We start from the raw sequence: 23,838 nt of genomic DNA, 5'->3' as shown, positions 1-23,838 counted from the left end.
AGGGAACGCAGGGATTAAGTGGTTCCCCATTCAGCCTGGGATTCTAGTTACATTCGACCATATGGCTCGAGGCTAGCTCAACCCTCCCATACGTCACTATATCAAATTAAAACCAGGTATGGTTCCAATCTAAGACCATTAAAGACAGATGGACTGGAATAGAGTAATTTCGGTTCGGATTTGTCGTCTGCTTAAGAGTAAAACCAAAGAGCATAATACACGCCTAATTCCCCCCCCCCCCTAATTTATTGTGGTGTCTTTGTAAATTGGAAGAAAGTCGGAGAGGGCGGCCATTTTAGGGGCAAAGTTATGTTATTTTAGGTACAGATGGAACGTTCTAATTACTTTCCTACTTAAGATCTTAATTTGAAAATAAGATATGAAGAAAAGCTTGTCCTAATAAGAAATTTAGATCCATGTGTGATCAAATGACAAGAGTTTGTAGGCGTGAAAGCTGAGGTTTCATTTGAGACTTTGGATATTTTGCCAAGTGTTAGTTATGGTGATATTTACAACTATTTTTTTGATTGTTGTATCCCCATTTACCATGAAAATGCTTACAAAATCATAAAAACTTGGGCTCGTAACAATAACTTATTAACCTTGTTAGTGGATTTGTAAGGAACCAATTCTTCGCTTAACAATCCTGCCGCCCTAAATAGCGGGAGTTCCTCATGTTTTTCTCCCATTTTTTTTTATTAATAGTGGAATGGAAAACAACTCCAAACTCTTCCTCGCTATTTTTATGGGTTTTCTTTAAAATCTTATTACCAATTCAACAATTTACACAGCAGCGTCTATGCCTCCGTTTCATTTTTGCAAAATTTGCCAACAAAACAAACGATAAAAATTCCTAGATGGCGCCACAAACACTCCCACTTTTTTCTCCGTATAACGTTACCGGACCCTCCGTTGAAATTACTCCATGGAGATAGGGCGCTTAGTTCTTTTAGAGCAGCGCCTTTCTAGCGCCATGCCGCGACCAATATTAAAACTTTTCCCAATTAAACAAACAGGCGGGTGATATACCAGACGACATTAGGCTTAGGCCATGGATTAACTAACGCTAGGGATTGTTCACTAACCGTGTTTCCCATGTAATGCTATCGCCAACTACATGTTCCGAATTATTCCTTGATTCCCCTCTTCATTACCTAAATATATTGGACCAAAACGGATGTAGATATAGCGCCATCTCTCGCCAAATTAAATCGTTTTCCCCAATTTAGGCAGTATTTCATTTTTGACGTTATGGGACACGTGATATTTGGTCCAATTTTCTTATAACTTCCTGTTAGGGATAGTAGCTGCTGCTAGGGGGCGTTTGGAACACGCATGCTTTATCTTTTTGGGGGAACGAACTATCCCTAGGGTTAGTTAATCCATGCTTAGGCGTAAGCTCGAAAGTTGATGTATCGGTTAGATCGAAGAAACGCGTTTAGTTAAATGAAAGTTACTTTCAATTATATTTCTTATTTAAATAGGTATAAGAATTATTATTAATAAGATAATAATTAAAAGTTTAATGGTACCCTTAGCCTTAACCCATAGTTCACTTTTAGAAAGTTGATACTTTGGGTTTTTATATGTTGTAGTAATTAATGCCTTTCATGTGCGATTTATTAGAATAACGTTGATCATTTTTATGAACTACCTTTAGCTTGTCATCTTAAATATCCAAACTGATCCTTTAAATTACTTATATGATAACGAGCGAAAAAGGGGAGAGGAAAAACCTAACCGTACAATCATGGATGAAGGATGCGCGTGAAAAACATTCGACGCTCAACAGGATGTGCAACTCGTATACTAAAAAGTAAACAAGTCGATACTAGCGCCGCCTGGCTACCAGCGCTGGAAACCCTCGCGGGAAAAATAAAAAATACTGGAAAAATAATTGGCCTTATTCCTGAACAACGCCACCGAGGCGTAGCGGCGACTTTTGGAACTATAATAACACGGTAGCCAATTACAAGTGGCGCTGGAGTCGATGTACTCTGATGGAGATCTGTTATTTTCTATGTTTTCATTATTACCGCTTCAACTTCAAAAAACACGTTTTAACTAATTATTATTAACCTAATAATCTCCAAATAGACGAAATCGAATGAAAACTTACTCCGAAAGTCTTATTTCATAATATTAGACAGAATAAGAACGGTAAAATCAACTTTTAATGCTTTTGAAACCATATCGCTTGTTAAGCCTTGGCTATTCACGTGATTCAGAAAGATCAACAAAACATAGAAAATAACAAATCTCCATCAGAGTCCATCGACTCCACCGCCACCTGTAATTGGCAACAGTATTATTATAGTTCCAAAAGTCGCCGCTACGCCTCGGTGGCGTTGATCAGGAAAAAGGCCAATTGAAAGTAACTTACATTTAACTAAACGCGTTTCTTTGACCTAACCGATACATAGACTTTCGAGCTTACGCCTAAAGCAAGTAGTCCACTAAGCCTTGCGAAACCGTATCGTTAACGTAACGTCACGTATCCAAATACGAACAGAACGCCATCTGATAACGTTTCTTAAACGATGCTTTCGGACTTAGGTAATGGGCGCCCTCTTTCGGATGATTTACGAACTTAAAACGGTAACGATACGGTTTCGCAAGGCTAAGTGGACTACTTGCTTTAGCCTAATGTCGTCTGCTATATTACTCGCCTGTTTGTTTGATTAGATAAAGTTTTAATATTGGTCGCGGAATGGCGCTGCTCTAAAAGAATGGGCCCGGGCAGGGATGCCATATTGGGCTGTAAAGCCGCCAATTGGGCTTCTTCTCTAAAATATTGGCTGGAAATCAAAGGGTTGGCTGTTTCCTGGAAATTGGGCCTGAGGGGGTTTGGTTCTTTGGCTTTCTGTACTTAAAATACCGCCAATAGGCGAAGATGATTTAATTAGAATGCCCAAAAATCTGCCAAAAGGTGCGGTCAAACCTCTTTAGCAGCTTATGATTCGTCAATTCATGATTAAATGAAATGGTTTAATTTTGTTTTGGGTTTTAAAAATGGTGTCAGTATGTAATATGCATTGAAATTTCTAAAAGATAAACTAATACCAAATTTTCACGGTTAAGCGCCCTATCTACATTCCAGTCCATCTGTGTTTAATGGTCTTAGGTTCAAGGTTTTATGGCACCTTCTCACAGTCTCATGGAATAAATCTTGATGCGCTTGACTTACATTAACCGTTTCACCGATAGTTATCACTTACTGTAACTCGCTAAAAAGAGTAGAGAATTAACCCCATGAGTGTCACTAATAAATCCCAAGGATTATTTAAAATGTCTAAGGATAAAACGCACACACAGATTTCTATAGTAAGGTAATGATCTCTAGTTGTTCCGATATTTTAGCCCATCTCCCTCTTCTCCACCTACTGTTTTGGTGCGTCTAACGGAAATGAAATATCGATATGGCGCCACCTATCTTATTATCGTGAAAGCATAGACGAAACAGAGATAGTTTTCGAAAGCATGTTGTCTAATTCTTGTTAGAATTGTTAACGGTCGTTAAGAAAATTTAGTTCAAGATTCAGGAATGAGACGAGTTCCAAAAAAACATAATTTAATTTTATTAATAGACAAGACCAAGGCCGAAAGTTTATTAATATTATTTGAAGATTAAAGCAATAATCCTTGATTAAAGCAAACATTCAGTTCAAGAATATAAATATATGGGGTGAGTTTATACTAATTTAGTTTAATAGACAAGGTTTGAGCAGACGAGAGAGACAAAACTTTCAAGGACCAGGTCACATGTTGACGCTTCAAAATAAATGTCTTTCCGATTTGCCGATTGTGCCTGCTAGGTACCGTTGGAACATCCACCTTCGATAATTCCCCCTTAGACATTTTAAATAATCCTTGCTACCCTTGGCACAAACGGGGGTCTCTTTAGTAACTGGGGCAACTAGAAAATTATGCAGCTAAAATGGTTACGTAGATAATAGTATGGACTGTGTTCAGATCTATGCAACATTGTAGTAACAATAGTATTTGGACATAACGTTAACAAAGTTAATTTTGCCTGTTTTCCATCGAATAAAATGAAAATGTGGGGAATATTTTTTGATTATTCGAGGCAGAGTGTAATTCTGTAGCCAGAAAAGACAATTTTAACTCAATATTAGGATAGTTTTGGTTAATTTTTGCATTTCAAAATGGGTTTTGATCCTAACTTAGCTAGACCAAAATGGATATATATACTAAGCCAAATCATCTCCACGACACCGAGCTCAGTATCCCAAGCCTGGAGCAGGTAAATCCTACTGCCTCGAAGTCGAGGCCTTAACGGTCTGGAGTGGAACGAAAGTTAAATACACAGCCTACCAAACCAAACCAAACCTAACCCAACCTAATCTAACCGAACCTATGTTTAGTGATTGGTGCGTTCAGAGATTTATTCACCTGCCAGCTAACCGATGCACTAATACCATTATCACAACCCAAAATTTAAAAAAGCAAACACAAACATGGATTTTTTTTAAAGCAGGTATATATAAATAGGTCCAGCAATTTAATGTACATTAGCGCAAAATGTTCAATCACCGGCAGTTATCGCGTATACTAGACGATAAGAAGAAGCCTATACCTTGGCTTCAGGAAAAGGAATTATTGTTAAAAAGTAAAACGTGTACTTGCGGGAATGAGTTAAAATTAGAATACCGCGAAACTGGTCATCCTCGTTGGCGTTGTCGCAAACGCACCATGCATGATCCTAACCACAATTTTATTGAAAGTATTACGAAAAACACGGTATTTGAAGAAAGCAAATTCGGCATAGACCGGTTACTTGAATTTTTTTATTTCTTTTCAATCGGCAAAACGGAATATGAATTTTTGCGGCGAGAAACATCAACAGAATCCGTTGTAACATCGGACGCTACTATTTGCCAATGGTTAATCTATTGCCGTGAGATATGCTTCGTCGCTTTAGATAAAATGATGGTGGAGGAATACCAAATTGGGGGTGAGGGTTTCGTGGTAGCGATAGACGAAACCAAAATTGGCAAAATGAAGTACCATCGAGGCCGTAAAGTTGACGGACAATGGATAGTTGGGATGATAGAGCTTCAAACTGGAAGCGAACGCCGTGGGGGAAGGTTTCCCTTCGAATTATGTCCAGATAATCGCCGCGATAGTACTACATTATTGAGTATTATAAAAAACACGTTAGACCTGGTACCACTATCATGACCGACTGCTGGAAAGGATACTTCAACCTTAACAATCACGGTTTCAACCATCTGACGGTAAACCACGAAGAGGCTTTCGTCGACCCTGTAACATGGGCTAACACTCAGACCATCGAATCACAATGGCGCCCATTGAAAAGAAGTATTTGTCGAGGAGGTGTTCAAGCCAAGGACTTGTACATGCACTTATGCGAATATTTATGGCGCCGTGAAGCTTTACGATGCGGAGATGATGTATTTATTCACTTTCTTAAATATGTTAAAAGTGTGTATGACCCTAATAACCCTGAAATAAAAGAGGTCACGTAATGAAATCTGACTATTCCATTAATTTTAAATGTAGGCATAATTTAAGTGTGTAATTAACTTTCGGTCCACTCCAGACCGTTAAAGCCTCGATTTCGAGGCAGCAGGATTTACCTGCTCCAAGTTTAGGATACTGAGCTCGGTGCCGTGGAGATGATTTGGCTTAGTATATATATCCATTTTGGTCTAGCTAAGTTAGGATCAAATTCATTTTGAAATGCAATAATTAACCAAAATTATCGTAATATTGAGTTAAAATTGTCTTTACTAGCTACAGAATTTTATTCTGCCTTGAGTTATCAAAAAATATTCCCCACATTTTCAATTTATTCGATAAAAAACAGACAAAATTAACTTTGTTAACGTTATGTCCAAATACTATTGTTAGTACAATGTTGCATAGATCTGAACACAGTCCATACTATTATCTACGTTAGTATATTGGCTTCATAATTTTCTAGTTGCCCCAGTTATTAAAGAACAGCCATTCTTAAAGGAATACTCAGCTGGGCTCGAGCCCCTAGAGACTAACTTTACTTAGCCCTAAAAAGAGACAGTAAATGTGCTGACACCTAGGTTCGAAAGCTTGCAAATTAGTAACGGGCGTTGACGATTCACTTTGCCAAGCAGCAATTGAAAAATTATTCCCCCTGACCGGTATATCAGGGGATATTTCACTAGAAGTATATTTATTGTAGTATGGATAGCGAGAGTACGTAAACGATGCGGCTTAATTATGGGCTAGACCTTCTTGTTTCCCTCCTACAGCGCCCTTTCTCTCTCTAGCCGAAGCCCACGCTCTAGCAGCTTGGATGAAGAATAGTTACACTTGGATATATCAGTCGACAAATTATTGGACCACAAATGGCTTACGCGACCTTCGCGCTGCGTAGTGTGAAAATCTTGAAACTCCCGTAACAAACAAGAAACACGCGTTTAGTTTAGCCAAGGCCTAGGGCTATTTAAACATCAACTTTACTGGTTTCTTTTATTATAGAAGCTAATTATATTTAAAGTATAAAGTCACCTACTATAATAATTAGAAGAATAATAGTTCATCTTTAAAACTTCCATAATCATGTATTTGAAAAGTGTGCCGTTGACCTAGAAACGAACAGTTTCATCTCTGGCTTCCCATTTCCATCTTCTTTCTCGGTGTTGGAAAACCGTTTTGGATAAAGCGGTATTTTTCGTTTCCCTCTCAGTCTGGATGGATATAGGTTTCACTCGGTTTAGTCTTGTTAATCTCAAATACAATTAAGTCCGTCGCTATGATAAAATCCCGTTCGCCTTAATTTCCTCCTAGTTTTTAGATCCAAATCAGTTTGGGTGGTTTTCGCGCGTGGTGGATATTGTTCTTCGTTGCTGTTGTTCATTTCTGAAGTTTTTGAAGCAGGCGGTCACGATTTTTTTACGCTCCGCTTGAGTCTCATTTCAAGCTTAAGCCGTCATTATGTCGCAGTGTAAAAAGTGTGCGGAAAAATTCCAAGATAACGCGAAAGATATCGTAACTTGTTCAACATGTAAAGAATATTTTCACTTAATCTGTACTAATATCAAAACGGAAGAAAACCTACGAAAATTAGGTGCGCGTAAAACATCATGGAAATGTGAATTTTGTAAACCACCACCTAGAAGAGGATCTGGATTCAACGACGACGAATCAAACGAAGATACAGAAACTAGTCAAGACTTCAAGACCCTGATGCAACAAGTAAGAGACATTCATAAAAAAATTAACAAGATAGACGAAATTGAGAAGAAAGTAGACAAAATAACCGACATTGAAAGTAAAGTCAATAAAATAGACATTATTGAGCAAAAGATTAACAAGATAGCGATTATAGAGAAGAAACTAGACGATATAGAAACCTCGGTGAAATTCTGTTCAGATATGATTGACGTCTTTCAAAACAACTTAATATCTGTTACCAACGACCTAGGGGATATTAAAAAGGATAACATAGATTTGAAAGACCAAACTAACTCTCTTAGCTCGAAAGTACAAGACCATGATATGCTAATGAACGAAATCAAACAAGAATCCTTAAAATCTAGTCTAGAAATAGCTGGCATTGAACACACGAAGAATGAACATTTGTTTTTTCGCCACGCTGAGAACTACGCCTTTTACGTCACGTTATCCTAAAAGCCGCCTATTTTCTTTGAAGACCGCGCTAGCACAGCGCTAAGCACCGTGACGTCAAAATTTAAAAACAAAATCTCGTTATGTAGGACACTGCTAACAGCGCTGGGCTCTGCTGAACGCGGTCCAGATTTCCACCATGATTATAAAATCTAAGCCTAATTATTTAAAAGTGTATTTAACTTTCGGCTCACTCTGAACCGTTAATGTCTCTGCATTACAGAAACGAAAACCAAACCCAAGCGTTTACTTTTTGGTTCACTAGGCCTATTGACAAATATCAGTTCATTTGACCAACATTGTAGCGTTGCGCTTGTATTCACTTTAGGAAGGATTATGCTATAAACAGATGTAGTATAGCTTAAGTAATATATAAACATCCATTTTAAATAATAATATTAAAACAAATCTTTGGAATATCAAAATGAAATAGAGCTTTAAAGCTACAAAAGTACTAAATGCATCATAATTACGAAAAATATTTCCACATATTCATTTTATATTATGGAAAACGGGAATATTAAGGTTCTGAAGGATTTCTTAACACATCAAAACAAAAACGAACTTCTAACGCAGCGCACTAGTGTAACAACGGACGGACACATATAGACAAACACATAGACTGCTGTTTTACCCTTTCCGTATTCATTTTGAGTTTAGAGACATGATTATCTTAAATATTAAAATAAATATAATTAATATTAAATATTTTCTTCGATAGTTGTTCGCCTTATTGAGCGTTACATCGTTTTGAAAAAGAATAATTAAACATTCTTGAGAGACTTGACTAATATTGGCGTTTGAAATGAAGCATACGCCGGTTGCGTCGCCTTACTCAAATAGGTAGTATATAAGGGTGTCGAATCGCAGCTATGGATAAGAACAGCGCAATTGCGTGAACCTTTGGTGGAAGCCCCGCCATTGGAAGGCCAGACGTTTCTCGTAACCCTGGCCGATCGCCGCGTATGTCTTAACCTTAACGATGATGATGGAGTAGAAGCCAGGTGTACAGACTGGTGTCCATGTGGGATGGACAAAAACAAAGACCAGAGGATGGTGGTGTTAGAAGCCAGGTGTACAGACTGGTGTCCATGTGGGATGGACAAATACCAGAAGATGGTGGTGTGACTGGTGTCCATGTGAGATGGACAATGACCAGAAGATGGTGGTGAATAGAAGCCAGTGTGTAGAGACTGGTGTCCATGTGGGATGGACAAAGAGCAGATGAAGGTGAATTATAGAAGTTAGTAAGATGGACAAATGGCCTGAAGATAGTGGTGTTAGACAGGCAATGGATAATAGCCATTGTAAGTGGAATACAATTTTCCAAATTTCCGGGAACTGTAAATGCGGTCCGGAATTTGGGAAAACGTTTGCTCCGATTTGAAAACTGCGAACGCGGTCCCCTGGGGTTTAAGTCAATAACAACAGACTGACACACACACATACACACAGACACACAGACAGACAGACAGACACGTCGAAATTAGAACCTCTCCGTGACATACGTCACTCGGAGAGGTAAAAACGAAAGCTGGAACTCTGTATTAGCTCAAAAGGACTGTAATATAGCTACTGAAATATTTATACAAACTTTAAAAGATCACATAAAATTAGCAACTAAAAAACAAGTTTTTAAAGATACTCATAAGACACGAAAACTAAAACCATGGATAACCACTGGCCTTATAATATCTTTAAGAAAAAGAGACAAACTAGCAAAACGATTACGAAAAGAACCCTTCAATACAAACTTGAAGAAGTACTATATTACTTATAGGAATAAACTAACATCGCTTATAAGAAATGTAAAGTATAACTACTTTAGGTTAAAAATTGATAATTCTGATGGTGACCCGAAGACAACCTGGAATATCATTAATTACTCTACAAACAAAGGGAAACCAAAGGCGGAAATAAAATCAATTAACTATAACCAGAAGTGGTATGATACTAGAAGTATTGAGCTAACCAAATTCTTCGGCATTGGTGAAAAGACTTGATAAAACACAAACGGTTGGCCCTCTAGTGGCGGTTTCTGAAATTTCCCCTCCAAAACGTGAGACGCTCGCGGTGGTAGACGGCCGAACTAGATTCAAGAGCCGGGTCCGAGTTTCGCCGCTTTAGGTTGAGGGGAAGGGGGTAAGAAATGTTTTTGGAACTCGACCAATTTTTTTCTCTCCGCGATGGAAGCGGCATAAAATCCTCAAATTTGTTCACTAGTGCCAGGATCTACTAACAATGCTAGAGCCCTTCACTTCTAGTCTCATACCACTTCTGCTATAACGGACAAACATATACTGTTGAAAAAGAACCCGACCAAGTATCTAACATCTTTAACGAGTATTTCTCACAGATAGGACCTAAATTAGCGCATGAAATTATGACAAAGACGGATAGCTCTAATATATTTAATAATGCCAAAAAAATTTCAAATAGTCTTTTTTTTAATCCAGTCATTACGAGAGATATCGAAAATGCAATCAACTCACTTAAAAATTCGAACTCAAGGGGACACGATGATATAGACATCAAAGCATAAAAATACTGAAAGATAGCATCATTGACCCAATAGTATATTTAGTAAACCTTTCTCTAAGCACAGGCATTTTTCCCGATATCTTTAAGAAAGCTACAATAATACCCATACATAAGACAGCAAGTAAACTTGAATTAGAAAATTATAGACCGATTTCATTATTAAGTAACGTATCAAAAATTTTTGAAAAAATCATAAAAAGCCAATTAACTGGTTTTCTAGAGAAGTATAACTATTTCTCAGATAACCAATTTGGTTTCAGACATAAAATGGGCACCGATGATGCTATCTACCAAATAACAAAAAACTTATACAATAACGTAGACACGAATAAAAAATCAATAGCAGTATTCTTAGACCTCAAAAAAGCTTTTGATACTGTATCACACGCGATATTAATTAAAAAATTAGAACTGGCAGGTATACGAGGAACCGCCTTAAATTGGTTTAGAAGCTACCTAAACAAACGAACAACAGTAGTCAAAATTAATAATACATATAGTAATTCCCTCACTATGACTTATGGAATCCCACAAGGGACCGTTATAGGCCCAATCCTCTTCTTAATTTATATAAATGACTTTTGTGATCTTAAATTCGATGGCAAACTTATATCTTTCGCTGACGACACGACATTACTTATTGAAGGAATAAGCTGGCATGAAGTATATTTAAAATCCCAGTGCGCAATAAATAAAATATACACAAACTTAAGCAAAAACTTACTAACTCTTAATATAAAAAAAATCTAAATATATTTGCTTCTCATCACGAAAATTGGATGACCTAGATTATCAACTACTAATTCATGATAAAATCAACTGTCGTAACTGTGATGATAAATGTCAGAGACTAGAAAGAGTAAATACAATAAAATATCTAGGAGTCACCATTGATGAAAACCTAAAATGGCAACACCACATAAATAACATTATTAATAGACTAAGATTTTGCTTAAGGAAATTTCGAGAATTAAGAAATTTCTTGTCATTGAAATGGCTTAGAACTGTCTACTTTGCCCTAGTTCAATCAATAATAACATACGGTCAAATCGGTTGGGGTGGCACGTACCATAATGTAATTGAACTCTTAGAAATAATACAAAGAAAAATAATAAGAATATGTCTCAGAAAAAATAATCTCTACTCGAGATATCTATTGTATGACAATTTTAAAGTCTTTTCTGTTAGACAACTTTACGCTAAAACTATACTATTATACACTTACAAAAACAAAGAAATATTCTTACCAACAACAACTTATGATACGCGATTTGTTCGAGCTGGTAATCTCTTAGCCAAAATTAAGAATAAAACCATCTGACAAAGACATTGTACCTACTTAGGGCCTAAACTATATAATAACCTAGATACCAATATAAAGCAAAATAGTAATCTAACGACCTATAAAAAAACATTATTACATGGTTAATTAACACTAGATACTTTAAGCTATATGAAATGTTTGATTTGTAATTTGTAACCATTTACTCCTAAGTGCTAAATTTATGTTTTTCATTTCCTTAATTTCCTTGCCTGCTTCTACACATACAAGTATGGCCCCTGCTACGCACGAGCACTTTGTTACTCATGTAGCAGGGACGATGAATTATAAATAATATATTTTTTTGTAACCAACATATGCATCAATAAATTAATAATAATAATAATCATAAATCACCGCATAAACAAAAGCCACTGAAAACGATTTAACCCTAAGCACCGTTTATTTTTCAAATTCAAACGGAATCAGAGCAGACGACGTAACAAACGGAAACCAAAAAATAATCATTTCCGGTAAAAACAGCTTGTCGCGTTACCAAATTTAGAACCCCTCTATGCGCATCCGCGACCGCGACCAGAAGCACACGTTATACTACGAGTGATATATCCAAGTGTAACTATTCTTCATCCAAGCTAGCAGGGATCTCCCGTGAAGCGAAATGCTATACGTGTTTCAGTTAGGGCTGTGCGAATACTTGAATTTTCGAATTATATTCGTTTAATTCGAATCGAGTATCGTTTGTAATTCTCCATCTATCGAGAACATTCTATCTTTGGAATAGGTATTAGTTACCGTTAATGCCCATTAATTTTAAATCACTAATAAATTCCTATCACTTTTAAATGCATCAATAAAAATCACCAATGAAAGAAAATCTTCATTAGTGAATAGCTCCTCGACGCGCTGCTCTTAACAATGCTAAAATGATTACCCGGAACCACTATTTAAAATAGCCCTTATTCCCAATCTCTTCTAAAATCGTCAATGACCTTTTAGTGAGTAGCTCCTCGACGCGCTACGTTCAACGTTTCTAAAATAATTACACGCAACCCCTAAGTAACCTTTAAACAAATTCGTTTTTAAAATCACTAATATAATTATAAATCCCCAATGAGTGAAAATTACCATTAGTGAAAAGCTCCTCGACGCGTTGTCTTTAACAGTACTCGTAACCTCTAAGTATACCTTAATGCCAATTTAGTTTAAAATCGACGAGTTTCTAGTGAGTTGCACCTCGATGATTAACCGTAATCTAGACATAACCCCTAATCCTCGTCCAATTTAAATCACCAATGAATCCCTATCCCTTTTAATCAATGGAAATCACCTATGAACGAAAATTTTCATTAGTGCATAACCCCTCGACGCCTTTAACAGTGCTAAAATGATTACCCGTAACATCTAAGTGAACCTTAATATGACAAATTTGTGTGTTCACAAAAGACATACAGATACTAGTGTTTGTTCATTAATATTCTCACAGAGCATCCGCATTGTACTGTCAATAGATAAATCATAATCCTTTCTCCTTTAAAATCACCAATGAATGAAAAATATCACCTTAGCACAATTTATTCATTTTTACTCTAAGTTAATTAATTTATATGTGCAGAGTACATTCCCAATGCACTGCTATAGACAAATCATAATCCTCTCGCTTTGAAAATCACCAATCCCTCTTTTCATTCTCCCTTTAATAAGACGAACGATACTTCTTCTTCTACATCTACATCTTCTTCAAACCAAGTCAAACTTATACCTCCATCAAACGATGTGGCTAAAAATAAACAGCCTAAACCGAATCGTTCCAAAGCCAAAACTTTCCCAGCAGAGGCCGGATGGCGAAAGAAATTCAAAGAAACCCGGTGTGAGAGAGGAGGAAGACGCGAGAATTACCAAAATCAGGACCCCCGAACCCAGCGCTTCTGCAAGCCACGGTTTCTATTATATTTCCCAGTCTCTAATGTAAGGTCTTTGTACCACGTGACTCAATTGGCCATGGTGACTGATGTACATATTTCAAATAAAACGTACACGTTTCCTGATGGTCTCGCCATCTGGCGTTAAAATCAGTATGGTAGTTTACGGGGGAGAGTATTCCTTTAACGTCTTTCTAACTGTGCAACTTCCTTGGATAGTAGTAATGCACGCGAGGGCGGGTGCTCATGCATGGTTCAATGGGCTGGATTAAGCAATTTTACACCCCCTATAGCTTTGTCCACATTGAACTCGCGTTCGCGTAGTCGCGCCTTCGTCTATTCGCATCTTTGCAACAGATCACGAAAAACATTTGCACTTCTGTTCTGATACACGCAAAAATTTTCCAATTCTGAGAGCCAATAAAGTTTGAGCAATCATTGCGCCATCTGCCATTCTCCATCGACGTTGTCCAAAGAGAAAAACTAAACTAATCGCCGCACCCTTCCTCTCGTCTGTGATTGGTGCTTTTCTCGCGAAGGCGCGAAATTCTTGGCCTAGTCGCAAGAAATTTGTATTTTCGCGAGGTGAGGACGCAAAGTAGCGAAAACCCAATGTGGACAGTAGTGCTATCTTGCAAACAAGCAAAGCGAAGATGCGAACTTGCAAAATGTGTCAGTCTGGACAGCCCTTTAAGACGGAAAAAAGAACATCAAATGTTGCTGAGGGGGATAAGTTTAACTCAATGCGCCCCAAACAAACCTTGCGCCCGGGGGGGGCAGTTCCCCTCGCCCCCGCTTTAATCCGGCCCCGTGAAAGGTAAAATGCGTCATGCGTAATGATAGCCAAGGTCTTTTCACAAAATACGCTTAGATACGATGAAAAAATTACTACACAATAATTCCTATAAGATGTATGCCTGTTATGGAACATATACTCTTGTTTTGTTTTTTTTAAATGAAATTTTTTATGATTATTTTCAAACATTAAGAAATCAAGGGAAGATGATGCATCGTTTTGTTCACGAATGGTACATTCATGGCTTACCAGGTAAATCTAGTACCGTTCTTGTGTTCTAATATAATACCCTTACTTGAAGCAAAAGTATATAGAAATAAAAGCAAAAAGTACACTTCGTTAAAACTTGCTGCCCCGTGTAATATGAGAAGCCCTCCTTTATCCCAGAATAGTGTCAACATCCCTCTGCGTATGATTACCTTCCCGACCGTGGCACAGGGAACAAGCCGTGATTAGGCTCATAAAGTAGCGGATGCTGGCCCTAGTACCAATAATTAACATGTGGATCGCCAGCATCATGTACTGCTTTCCATAAACCTATGACGTCAAGAAACTCTTCCCTGATTGGTTAGTTCCTGTAGGCGGTTGAGCGGAGGGTAGTTTGCTTCTCAGTGTACATGTCGTCTACAGCCAAAGGCAGGGAAGTGTTAATGAAGTGCACTTTTTGTTTTTATATCTATATACTTTTGCTTGAAGGGATTACATCGCCGCTCATTGTGTTTTAATTCTAACTTTCAAGTTTTTCTTCTAAATTTTAAACAAATTGTAGCGCCCTGTGGAAAGGTTGGAAGAAAAACCTGGAGCCATCAGATGTGTACGATTTGAATAACTCGGAGCGAGCGCTGACTGTCTCACGAATTTTCGAAAAACACTGGAAACCCCAAGCTGGGACCAAAAGTGACGACGTAGACATGGAAATTTCAGAACCAAACAGAAGCATATATCAAAGCAAGTCGATTGCTTGGCCCTTGTTTAGGACAATCGGATCTTGTTTGATAGCTGGAGTGGTCCTACAAGTTCTGTCCGACGTAGTGTCTATTAGTCCTGCCCTTTTGACAGGGTAAATAATTTCACTTTTTCAACCATATAAGACTATCTCTTTGATGACCCTTTGGGCGCGGTTGACTCACATGTGGCCAAACATCTCTTCAACGAAGTCATCGGACCAAAGGGATTTCTTCGAAAAAAAAGTATTTAACGTTACTCTTACATTTTCTATGAAAGCGCTAAGCGTCCATTAACTAGTGTTGGATATGTCTTTTCGTTTAAATCCCGATAGTAGTTGACAATGGTGGCCCGGAAAGTAAGTAGTGTATTTTCTGTGACATAAATTTTAGCTGACATCTCGTATATACGTATTTATCTAAGCCGCATTGATTTTTATTTAAGTCCGTTCTACAATAGCGGCTCTAGCAAAGAGTAGAGAGAGATAGAAACGCGCTTTATAAAATCCGTCGAAAAATGGGAAAATAGGGGAGTAGTAAAAACAATTTTCGGTACGTTTAGTTTTAGGACGCACATCCTTTGCTTATTGGGAGATTGACCTCCTCGCCTTATCTCTGTCATCCCCTACGTCAACAGTGCGCGAGAAAGCAGCGCTCAGGCGCCGCGGTGTACCGTAGATTTACCCCTGTTTTCACCACGCATGGATCACGGCTGCCTATACTGATTCTCTCGCCGTCTTTCTCTCTTTTTTGGCTCTAGAATCAAAATATGTCAGTATTTCGATTTTTAATATCTACTTCTGTTTGGTAGTTCCTTGCTCGCTCTACAAATAGCAACTCTATCTCTTACAGACGAGAGTTTTGGTGACGAACAACTTGAGCTTCATCCGAGAAGTGGACGAGATCTTCTTCATGAAAAACGGACGAGTCATCGAGAGGGGAACCTATGACGAAATCATGAGTCGTCAGGGAATGGCCAGAGATTATTTCGCGCAACACATGAGCGACGAGATTGAAGAAGAACCGTCGTGAGTAAATTTGAAGCTATATCTACGCTTCCTACCGCCAGTCAGTCGCTCGAGACGCAAGGAGAGATAAATTGTACAGTGGAAGGCTCTTAAATACAGCCTCCATGGTGTAGAGGAATGCAAAGTTAGATTTCAAGCTAAGAAAGTAATTGCCATACATAGATGTTCATCTTATGAGTTTTCGTTTCGTTTTTCGTTTTTACTCCCTCCCCCACTCTTTGACCATAGTTATGAGTAGTAAATCAGAAGTAAACAGTGTCTTGATTCTTAGAAGCAAAATTAAATAGGGGAAAGTGTCGGACTGCCATATTTTTCTGCCTTTGCCATAGCTTGACATGCATTTCGAGACGCTCAAGCGCGCGAGAGGTGTTTAAAATGGTATCAGTCAATCAGATTTGACCCACAGACGAAAGAGAGAGTCCGACACATTCCCCTATTTATTTTTGTTAGAAGCCCATGCTTTAGATGACATTTAACCAATACATGGTTCCATAACTTGTCGGTAAGTCACGTGTGCCTTGGTTAGTGGCAAACAGTAACTGTTCTAGGTCGCGCTTCGTAGCATTGACAGAACGACTCTCCGAATAGAGGGGGTTGGTTAAAATCCTCCAAAGTCCCTATCTCCAAATGGAAATTTTATGGTCCAACCCTTGGCTAGTCCCAGCCTATCGCGAGAGAGCTGATCGAGACGCGGGGAGAGACAAAATGTACAGTGGAAAGCTAGCGCTTACCGCTCCTCTTAATATATTGCCTCAACTTTAATGAATCAATTCAAAAACTTTAAAATAATAGTTATCTTCACAAACAGTATACACCACATGGCCGGTGTCCGCAAAGAAATTCGCTCGGTTATTTTGTACAGTACATGGTTAACTTCTGTGACTTGAAGCTTTTTTCTTACTTCGACTACGTATATGGTGGTCGTAACCATAAAATTTCAATATTGGAGATGCTATTCGACCTTTTCGGAAGGTTTTTCGTCTATGCTACCAAGCGCGACCACCGACAGGGAATGTTATCCAGTAACAAAAGGCACACTCCGACAGCTTACAGAAGCGCCCACAGATATACCTCTCGTAAATACTGTATAGAAGAGCAATTTTTTCTAGAAGAGCTGTGATAGGTTCGCGGGGGATAAAAATTGTCTCCTTTACTGATCCTCCTAAGCTTAGTTCCCACTTGACCGAAAACACGACGGAAACACTGTAAACCATCTTCCGCAGAACGCGACCGAAACAGCTTTCGGCAGGGCTGTCGTCAGGGGGAGGGCCGGGTGGGCCCGGCCCTACCTACAATATGTTTGGCCCTACCTGAAATATTTCCGAAATTTTTGGAAACTGCTTATGGCCCTACCAGTAGTTTCATTGGCCCAACGCTCCTACCCCTAACCCCACCAGACTACGTTCATGACATTCTGCTAAGCCAATAAATCCCATATAAATAAAACGAAATTAAAAAATTATTGTCATGGCATAAAAAAACGTTTTCGCCAAGCTTTTGCAAATTGGCACACTCTTCGTAGACGGTAGAGCAGATGATATCAGTGTTGCTAATGTTTGAAAGTGGATTTTCCCACTTCCATTTGAAAAATTTCCCACATTTCCTACAGGCCCTTTTTAGCGCCGCCCCCAGCTAACATATGGAAAAAAGGTTACAGTCACATTTATCTGGACTATGTTTTCCTACTAGGTTTTATATGGAATATAACTCCGCATGGCTTTGACATTACATACAAATGCACCAAAACGCTATAAAGCTTTAAAATTCTCAAAATATTGTACTCTTTTTCCAGTGTCAGATTTACAATCACCGAATTTATTTCGTAATATCACTTGCAATTATTTAACCGAGCAAAATTTTCGAAAATGCACTAATTTTAACTGCATAGTCTGCACTTTTAACACTTAAACAGTGAAATTCCCACATTTAACAGATTTCGGAAAAAAATACGTTTTTCCCACAGAGCCTAAAACCTTACCAAAATTTCCCACACATTGGCAACACTGGATCATTCTGAACTCTCGGGAGGTCTATAGCTTCGTGAAATCAGGCAGGCTTACAAATAAGTTATTTCCTATACTCCGGAACTGGTGTGGTTGTCGCGTTCGTGGCAACTAATTATTAGGGCAAATATTTTGGAAAAGTGAAAGCTGGTTATATAATTTGGAAAACGTGGCAATTATCTATTCATTTATTTTGGTAAAGGTAAAAACAAATCATACTAAGTATCAGGGCCCTTTTTTGCAAGATGGGATCTTTTTTGTAATAGATCTACGCGAATGCGAGTTGACATATTTATTTTTCATTCGCAAACGTAACCTGACCCAACCACTCCTGCCAATGTTAAATAAATCATTTTTAATATACATACTAAATTGAAGAACATAAAATATTAATATTGTATTTAAATTAAACTTGGAAATGAACATTTCGTCATTCGGCATATTTATTGTCGTTTACAAAGCTAACCGCACCTGTTTAAATGTTAGTTGAGTCTTTATTGTTATTGATACACATTTCAGCTTATGGTCAAATCTCTTAACATACATGCAGCGTAAGGTTATTATATTTTTTGCCAAGTTTCAAAAGTTCACATTTCATAGTCTTTTTACAAAAAAAAAATAAAATTAAAACGGAAATTAGCTATGATTAAAGGATTTAGCCATGAGTCGGAGGAAATATGTTTCTTTTACGGTTTCACTGGTTAGTCTTCTGAAATATTAGTGAGAAGTATATTCAGGGCTTTAAATTATCGTGCAAAGGTTCAGAATTTTAAAACTAATAGTTTTTTTTCAAAATTCATTGAATCTTTGTTTGTACTTATCACAGTAACATCATAAGTAACATAATAAACATAAGTATGACTCTTCCCATTGTAATAATGCAAATTTCCAAATGAAACCTATAATCAACACTGACACTCTCACTTACATCAGGCCAGGACTTGCAACCCCGTCGAGTACTTCATGCTGGTCTTTGGCGAATGACATAATTGTACAATTTTAGCCAATCACAATAAACCATCTCCTTGAACGCATTTGTGTCGGAAATAGTCGTCTGCTATTTATTGTACGAGCTCGTTCGCGTTGTCGCGGTGTTTCTATGTTTGAGTTTAAGATTGCCCTAAGTCGGATTTTCAGCACCAAAAATGATAAGCCTTTTGAAATCTAAATATTCCGTTACTAAATCTACCCAGTGCAATTTTCAACTTCGTAATGTGGTCGCGCTAAAGTCGGTAAAAAGTCAGACTGAGAAATGTAAGGGATTGATGTGCTTGCAAAGGCTTAAGCCTTATGAACAGCTTGAAGCAGTTTGTACAGTTTCTTCGGGAGTCTTAGGGAAAACAGGAGAGTTAAATGTAAACGAATTAACACCAACATCATCAGTGAAGCCCTTGCAAGTCGATAATGTATTAAACGTGCTTCAAGAGAGCAAAGAACTTGGGGGAATCGATCTTCCAATTTCTTTAATGAAGGTCAGTAAATGTTTAGCCTTACACTTGTTGCGAAACGCTTTAAAAACTCATTAATACCATAAGTAATGTTATAACCTGATGTACAGGATGCGCAAAACGAGGTCATTTGTTCAAAAACAAGTGAAATTGCCGAAAAGACCAGGAATTGCGAAATCTCCCCATATCAGAGTCATGAGAAGTTGAGTTGCTCCCTTCATGCTTTAGGGGCGAAAACGTTCCCTCTGAAATTAAGTGTTGAATTTAAACAGATAGTGGCGAAGTTTAGCGCACTTGATTTAACAGAAAAAGTCTCAACAAATAATCAGGTTGGCACAGTGAACAATCGAACATTTTAAAATAATCATTTGTTTAATAACACTTTCTGTAGTTGATTTTGGAGGTTACTAAGAGAGGATCTTATGAAGAGAAATACAATGCAGAGCCATTGAAATAGGTTTTAAACTGTTCTGGCACATTAAGACTTGTGGTTTTGTTCAAAGGAGTGGTGAAAGAAGTAGAAATTTTCAAAGATGCTGTGCTTTTGGAGGATGTAGTAGTTTCACTGTTAAAGGACCTTTCAGATCGCGATAAGCGTTTTTGTAGTGGTCTAGCTAGTGACGCCATAGAAATTCTTTCGCAGCTACCTTTAATTCCAAAAACATTAAAAATCATAGATTTTCCTGTAAAGCATTTTATGTCCCTTAAATGCCCGGTAATTTTTACAAAACCGAAAAATATTGTGGCGGCAGACTCAAATGTTTGCAAGGAGTGCAAGTACTTAATGCGATATTTGCGTGCATCTTTGAAACGTAGAATCAAGGCTAACGCAAGTCCAACATCACGTAAGAGGAAATGCCAGCCATCGTCGACCTGCCCTACTTCATTTTTGTCACCAGGAAGCCTTGCGCTGAAGAAAAAACTGGCTTCTCAGCGGTATCACATCGCGAAGCAGAAAATTGTTAAATTGAATAAAAAGTTGACGAAATTCAAAATGATACTAAATGACAAGCAACACCAAGAAATGAAATCAGTCACAGCCAAAATACAGGAGAACTTTCCATCGGTTCTGGAAGAGGTATTAGCCATTGATACGAATGAAAGTAGTGAGTCAGCTATTGCAAAAAGAAAGCGATTGCGTGAGGTTTGGGACGAAGATTGTGCTGCTAATTTAGCTCAAGAGAAAGAGGACTTTATGAATGATCAAAAGAAAAATGGTGTGTACTTCAATTAATTTTGAGTTTCCTTATATTTAGAAAAAATTTTAGATTGTCAAGTTTTGGTGTTTTTATGTTTAGTGACTGGAAAACGAGGAAATAGGTGGAGCGCCATCACTTATCGTTTGGCTTTGGCAGTTGCGTGTCGAAGCCACGCTGCGTATGATGCCCTTTCTTCTTTCAAAGTATTAAACTTGCCATCATGGAGAAGTCTTCAGAGAAAAACCAAGAAAAACCTGGATGAACCAGGAGTAAATCACGAGAAGCTCCGGGAAGAAAAGGAAACATACAATTTGTTTAAACACGATCAAATCGCCAATGGACTAGCTGAACCTAAAGGTGACGGGGTGTTAATATTTGACGAGGTGAAGGTGGCTGGCAAAATAATGTGGAACTCCAAAAATCACAAACTGTATGGAGCAGCAATGCCTTATGAAGAATATGCTTACTTGGACGATTTATATGAAGAAGTATGCGACGACAAGGACATAACTAAAGCCAATTACATGCTTCAGTTTTTATGGAGGGACTTGACTGCAAATTACGATGTTATTGGCCCTTATTTTTCCTTACCATCAACCGCTGATGCTCATGTGACAATGAGTTGTCTTCTCCAAGTGATAAAGGCTTTCGAATACCAACATTTTCACATTTCTGCCATTGTCTGTGATGGAGCCAGCGCGAATTTGTCAGTTATCAAGATGATGGTGGGCCTCGATGTAACATTTCCTTATCAGAAAAAGAATGGCGAAATAAATTTTAACATCCCTACTTCCTTCCCGAATCCACTCCGGATGGAGAGAAACATTCATTTTGTAATTTGTCCTTCTCATGAGGTAACATAATTGTGGACGTTAAACATTTCTAAGGTTTAATTGTTGTTTTCTAAACTTTGTAGTTGAAAAACTTAATAAATCAGCTATTTGCTTCGGATCCTGAAAGAGCAAAGGAATTTGACTATTTTGGAATTACTTTTGGGTGGAAACACATTGTCGACCTTAAAAAGAGGGATGACGCTTTGAGAGACTGCGGCATTCCACGAAAAATTCCTAAATTGTATCAGAGCTACGTAGACAGAGATGCTTGGACCAAGCTCAATGTTAAGCCGGCTCGAATATTGCAGGTAAGGTTCAAAAACAATTTGTCAACACTATAAATGACTCTTTAAACTTTCGATTTTAGCAAAATGACGTACTGTCGGCTATATATGAATACGCCCATCCACCACCGACTGATGGATTGCCACAGCCCCAGCCAGAAGATTATGAGAGTGTCATGGGCACTTACCATTATTTAAAAGCGTGTCATAACCTTTTTGAAATGGGGACACTGAAAAAAGGTGCAATTGACGATTTAAATTGTGACATTATCAGAAACATTGATGCAGGAATGCAATATTTTTCTAATTGGTTCAAGTATATACTAGGTGAGTAACTTCAAAATAAAATAACCAATTAAAATAAAACTGAATTTCCTTACAGAAAATGATTCCACATTTAACCTTAGCAATCCAAGACAGAAAAAATTCATTTCTTGGCAGGTATTGTATATTTCACAGTTATAAACACAATTGAAATATTGTAAACAAAATTACATCTCATTTAAAGACATGGGCGTTGCTGAGAATCATGGTTTATGGATTTAAAGGCCTTGCAGAAGAATTTCTAAGGGAGAATCACGGTTATTATTTGTGCCCAATTCGCGTGAACGGCAGTGCGGTTGAAACTTTGTTTTCCCAATACAAACATGGAGCAGGAGGGAAGCTAACTGGAATTAATTTTGCCACAGTCCGTAAAACCTCCCGAACTATTAGAGATATGAAAGGTCATCACAGCGGAGCTGGTTACCGAAATGAAAAACTTTATGTAATGAAATCATTTACAAAAAATATTTTAACGCCGCTTGATACAAATTTAATAACCAATTAAATTTGACATTTTTTTAAAATTGAAATGGACGTACAATTAATAATTTAAAGAATACATGGCATAGCGACTAGGAACTTTTCTCTCTCTTTTGGACCTATTACGACTGATTTCAAATTGGTCACTTTTCTGGTCTTGAAGTTTAGAGATGGATTTAGGATTTTTGGCAACCTTTTTAACATTGCTTGGTTTTGTAACATTTTTTATATGTTTTGAAATAGGGCTTCTGATAGGATTTACGTGTGCTAATGAGTCTTCCCCTTTTGTAATTGTAATTGCTGTGCGAACTTTTTGTTGTGTCAATGTCAATTGTTTTACAGGACTTAATGAATCCCTTGAGTTTCCGTTACCATCTTGTACGTTTGAAGAACTAGATGATTGGCTTGTAATCATTTGTTTATTTGACACGTGGCAAACTGAATTTTTTGTACTTTCTACTATGACGTTTCCATTGATCGGGGGAGGGCTTGAAGCTACCTGATTGTCAGACATTTCAATATCACTAACCAGGGAAAGAGTTTTGATTACTTTATTCTTTGAAGTTGCTTGAGGACTTGTTATGCCTGTGGCATAATTTTCTAGAGGGCGAATACCCACTATACTTGCAACCGTCTTCTCTGAGGGAAAATAATTGACTAGCCTCTTTTTCTTTAACTTGCCCCTGCATTTCCTCAGTGGTGATTCTTCGGTGGCAATTGATTGTACTTGTTTGTTTATGTCAGCGGACGTTGAAGGGCCGGCCAATGATGATTTTGTTGCAATTTGGTTTGCCTTGTTATGTTCAGTAGATAATTGGACATTTGGGTTATCACTTTTGTTGTTCATATCACCTTTGCTGTTTATATCACTATTGTTGTTTATATCACAAGGTTTAACATGATTTCTTTGAATTTGACATACCCCTTTACACTTTGAGGGTCCTTTAAGATGAATATCTTTCTTGAGGGATCGCTTTTTCTTGGGCTGAATGACTTTAATACTGTTATTTCCTTTTAATTTCTTTGAAACTATGTATAATTCATCCCGTAGCCCGTTAGCTCCTTTTGATTGCTGCTTTTGTTGTTCTTTGTTTTTTTCATCCC

The 23,838-nt window shown here is 37.8% G+C and overlaps 3 protein-coding genes across 4 annotated transcripts; all 3 read left to right on the top strand.

Moving 5' to 3' along the window:
* Positions 1–2,635: 2,635 nt before the first annotated feature.
* Positions 2,636–15,533, top strand: LOC149719797 (putative ATP-binding cassette sub-family C member 13). 2 transcript variants are annotated; one of them, XM_089856293.1, is made up of 2 exons: positions 2,636–3,685; positions 14,961–15,533. In XM_089856293.1, exons 1-2 carry the CDS (start codon positions 3,681–3,683, stop codon positions 15,253–15,255), a joined length of 300 nt encoding a protein of 99 aa, XP_089712419.1. In that variant the 5' UTR covers positions 2,636–3,680; the 3' UTR covers positions 15,256–15,533. The 2 variants fall into 2 exon arrangements, with proteins under 2 accessions (XP_089712419.1, XP_089712347.1); XM_089856221.1 differs by lacking the exon at positions 2,636–3,685 and adding an exon at positions 8,030–14,443.
* LOC149719796 (uncharacterized) lies at positions 15,529–20,130 on the top strand. Its single transcript, XM_089856128.1, has 4 exons — positions 15,529–15,906; positions 15,988–19,638; positions 19,725–19,943; positions 20,006–20,130. The coding sequence occupies exons 2-4, from the start codon at positions 19,312–19,314 to the stop codon at positions 20,069–20,071; spliced, it is 612 nt and encodes a 203-aa protein (XP_089712254.1). The 5' UTR covers positions 15,529–15,906; positions 15,988–19,311; the 3' UTR covers positions 20,072–20,130.
* On the top strand, positions 20,078–23,008 carry LOC149719795 (uncharacterized). Its single transcript, XM_089855986.1, has 6 exons — positions 20,078–20,831; positions 20,913–21,667; positions 21,730–21,954; positions 22,014–22,257; positions 22,313–22,371; positions 22,439–23,008. The coding sequence occupies exons 1-6, from the start codon at positions 20,312–20,314 to the stop codon at positions 22,757–22,759; spliced, it is 2,124 nt and encodes a 707-aa protein (XP_089712112.1). The 5' UTR covers positions 20,078–20,311; the 3' UTR covers positions 22,760–23,008.
* Positions 23,009–23,838: the final 830 nt, after the last annotated feature.

The sequence above is a fragment of the Phalangium opilio genome, unplaced genomic scaffold (assembly GCF_054372755.1).
Source record: "Phalangium opilio isolate 3A_F unplaced genomic scaffold, DU_Popi_V2 ptg000002l_1, whole genome shotgun sequence".
NCBI lineage: Eukaryota > Metazoa > Arthropoda > Arachnida > Opiliones > Phalangiidae > Phalangium > Phalangium opilio.
The sequence above is the reverse complement of the archived record's forward strand: the minus strand, read 5'-3'. Positions and strand labels throughout refer to the sequence as shown.